The 3,718-nt window shown below is 36.1% G+C and overlaps 1 protein-coding gene across 1 annotated transcript; it reads left to right on the top strand.

Annotated features, from left to right (window-relative positions):
- Positions 1 to 11: 11 nt before the first annotated feature.
- On the top strand, positions 12 to 3,348 carry LOC144640750 (transient receptor potential cation channel subfamily A member 1-like). Its single transcript, XM_078499828.1, has 4 exons — positions 12 to 150; positions 444 to 653; positions 2,338 to 2,513; positions 2,933 to 3,348. Exons 1-4 carry the CDS (start codon positions 49 to 51, stop codon positions 3,144 to 3,146), a joined length of 702 nt encoding a protein of 233 aa, XP_078355954.1. The 5' UTR covers positions 12 to 48; the 3' UTR covers positions 3,147 to 3,348.
- Positions 3,349 to 3,718: the final 370 nt, after the last annotated feature.

The raw sequence follows: 3,718 nt of genomic DNA, 5'->3' as shown, positions 1-3,718 counted from the left end.
TTCACGTTATCTCTTCGTCGTTTCGGTCAACTTGGTTTGTACGTAACGATGTACGTCGAAGTACTCTTCACTTTTCTCAAAGTGATATCTACCTTCCTTATTGGCCTTATTGGCTTTTCCTTGGTGTTTTATATTCTTCTCAAGAAACAGGTAAGGATATTGTCGTCGGTCATTCTTCAGTACGGACCATTTCTTATCACGTTTCTGTATTTAGGGAAATTAGCTCATTCCTCCAATTTACGTTTGATGAATTACGGTCCATCTTAAACATACGACCATCCCACCTCATAAGTGTTTCTTTGGGTTTACAGACTTACGACAACACTGATCTTTACATAGGAAGAGACATTTGACTTATCTGTCTACAATTTCCCGAATAACATTTAATACAGAAAACTGAAGATATGTTGCTTTTTTATATTTAGTGTACCTTTCTTTTTTAGGGTAATTTCTCAGAGTTCTGGCTCGCTCTAGCAAAGGTTCACGTGATGATGATAGGTGAACTGGAATATACAGACATACTAGTTGAAAATATTGTGAACAACAACACAGTGCCAGGAACAGATGTTCCATATGTTCCACTGCCAATACTGACCTTCCTCTTGTTTCTAATGTTCATTTTGATGGTCTCTATTGTGCTCGTCAACTTGTTGGTGGGTAAAATCTTTGCTAAATATAAATGTTTAGTAAGACTTCGATATAAGGCATCTGTTCTTTTGAGTAAAGGAAAAAAATTACGCGGCTGCAAGCAAACTATTAAAATAAACGCTTTTTTACGGTGTCCGAGGGAAATGATTTACTTTTAGTAGTGCCAGAAACAATTTTGGTATGAGAAAAAAAGAAGTTGTTAAGTTTTGAGAATACAGCTATGACTTTTAGGTAGAAAAGCGAAGACACAAATTCGCTACGTTGAATGACATATATAATCGATTCTTTAATCAGAAGCCTTTTTTGTTGCTAGCTGTTATTTGCTTTTGGCTAGATGTTTTGAAAATATGTTCAAAACGAGGAAGGCCCAAAAGATGGGGGCGGGGTAAATCAATGGTAGTTAACACAAATTTAGGCTATTTAGGTTCTTATTTTCTGATGAAAAATTTTCATAGTAGCTAATAGAACTTTTCGTGGTATTCGGCCTATTCCTGTTAAAAATGCATACCACAAGTGTTTATGTCAAACTGAAGCACTAATGATTCAGGACATAGCATTGTTTACATGTACAGTAATGCCTTGTCTAAACGTTTTTCCCAAAAGTTTGCATTTTTAATCCACTTTAAAAAATTAGAACCTATGTCCAAATTTTAGGCTTAATAGGTTCATATAAAAAAGGGGTTCTAATTTGCAAATCTTAGCTCAACAGGTTCTTAAATGTTAGGTTCTTACTCGCGGGTTTTTACTATAGTTCGGATAAATAGTGTTACCGTATTTTCTCGATTAAACGCCCCCGGCGTTTATTTTAAACTAAGCCTGATGGACCCGGCGTTTATTTAAATCCGGCAGTTTATTTGAGCCCTATGTTCATCAAGCAAAGGTTTTTATTCATTATTTTTGACAAACATGTATCTGGCTAATATACACACAGCTTATTATACCTGAAATAAATCCCTAAGAGGCCGATTTTCAACTCCAGCTTGGAGACCCCGCGTTTATTCGGTACCCGGCGTTTAATCGAGAAAATACGGTACTTAGCAGGTTCGCTATTGTGCCCTGTCTGCTTCACAGTGTCTCTCCACCGAGTGCGACACCTTCCCTTCTTCGCTTTGTAAGAGCCTTTCCTTATCCATACGACTGATTAAGCCCCTGTTGTAGAACTTGTTTGGTATTTTACGTTGTTAAAGAATGCTGTAGGACCTGTGTTGGTTTATAAATTGTTATGTTTAGAAAGTTTTAGTTTGTGGTATTCTTGTATGTGTTGTAGTTTAAAATAAATTTCAGGTCGAAATGATTTTAAAATAGTTTGATATTTGTTTTCTTTCTTTCTTTTAGATCTTTGGTAGTAAATATGGAACAAAGAAAAAACAAATCAAAAACTAGCCTAAAAATAAACTTTACCTGAAATTCATTTTAAATTTCAACATATCCACCAAAACAATTCAGTCACAGTTTCCTGTCCAAATAGAAGCCCAAACATTTTTGAAATGCAAATTTCCATCCGTAATTGAGTTCCCGTAAATAAACCCTGAAAATATACCAGCCAGTGGGGGACGTTGAGCAAATAGAAGCCAAGGGCATATTTTCGAAATTTTAGAGTGGCTTTTATGCTTTAGCTGAGATCAACGCCGCATAACATAACACTTATGGCAAAGGGTAACCCACTATTTTTATCATTTAACTCGACAGGTTGGTCTGGCGGTTGGTGACATCGAGGCCATCAGGAAAACAGCAAGTTTACGATCTTTGATAGACCAAGTTTTATTAGTTAACCACATTATGAAATCCTACCCGAGGTTTATTCTGCGACGGGCACATAGAAGCTTTCTGGAAATTAAACCAAACCAGAATACTTTCATTAACAGGTGAATATTATCCGTTAGCATCATAAAACTGACCTCCCAGCCAGTCCATAAGTCCAGTCCAGTCCAGACAACAACCTAATACATTTTTCACTTGCATTTGATTACGAAATTTTATTTCATATTTGTAGAAATACCGGCAGTGCCTTAAAGTAAATACAACCCTTAGTTTTAAGTATTAAAGCATTTGTAAATTAGCATTTTTGAGTACTTAAGTATTTGTTAATTAGCATTTTTAAGTATTTTAGTATTTTCAAGTACCTATAAAATTGGAACAAGGCCCCACAAGCGACAGCTTTAATTTATATCGTGGATAAATAAAAGGTTAATTTTTGTACTGCATTGGCTTCCCTATGGAGTTTTCTTAGGACATTTATTTTTTATCCTGTTTTAATTATATAAATATTCTTTTTTATCCCTAGGGTTGCCCTTGCTGGTTGTGATCTCACAGACGGGGATTTTGTGGATAAACTGCTGAGTCAGGAATCTGGCACGGACACCTCGTCAGAGATTTGGCATATGAAGGAAATGCAAGATGAAAGACGAGACGAGATGATACAAAAACTCCAGGCCACTGTAGAAGCACAAGGCAAACTTCTTCAGGCGATGGCTGATAGGTTAAAAATTGCAGTGTAGAGTGAAATAATACTCTGGTTTCATTATTTCATTATTTCGTGAGCACAATAAGTTCTAGTCGGCATGTCATTATAGCACTGACCCTGAAGAAGGCTAGCTGTACTAGTCGAAATATTGATTCATTTAAAGTTCCCTTGCCGTAGTGCCAGCCCTGCAATTTAATTAGTTTTTCTACAAAATAAGTTCATTATAAATAAAACAGTTGGTTTGAAACTGTAATTCGATTTGGTCTATACAGTATTACTACACAATGCTACCATAGCAACTCACAAGTGTCTGTGAAGTTAGTATATTTTTCGCGGCTGTAATAATTTATTTCGGTGTGTGAGATGAATGAAAGTCACACTAGTCGGCATGCCAGTGTTCATCTCGGTAGCGAATTGATAGCAGGCTTAGAATGGCTCGCTTTCTGCCCTTTTCTGTTCTGTTTCACTGTCTCTTTATAATTTTGTAGTACCCTTTTCAACCCAGATCATTCCTTACATATGTATGATGTGCTTTCTTAAATTTGTTTGACCTCCTTTGACTGGTTCTTTATGGAACGAGATTTTAAAGCCATTAAATTGATGAGA

The sequence above is a fragment of the Oculina patagonica genome, unplaced genomic scaffold (assembly GCF_052425735.1).
Source record: "Oculina patagonica isolate OP01 unplaced genomic scaffold, crgOcupat unplaced446, whole genome shotgun sequence".
Taxonomy (NCBI): domain Eukaryota; kingdom Metazoa; phylum Cnidaria; class Anthozoa; order Scleractinia; family Oculinidae; genus Oculina; species Oculina patagonica.
This window is presented reverse-complemented; position numbering and strand designations above follow the sequence as displayed.

Excerpts from the sequence above, each read along its gene's own strand:
- LOC144640750 (XM_078499828.1), top strand. The coding sequence starts at position 49 with ATGTACGTCGAAGTACTCTTCACTTTTCTCAAAGTGATATCTACCTTC. Across the intron at positions 654-2,337 it reads TTGTGCTCGTCAACTTGTTG|GTTGGTCTGGCGGTTGGTGA; the intron begins GTGGGTAAAATC and ends TTAACTCGACAG. Across the intron at positions 2,514-2,932 it reads CAGAATACTTTCATTAACAG|GGTTGCCCTTGCTGGTTGTG; the intron begins GTGAATATTATC and ends TTTTATCCCTAG.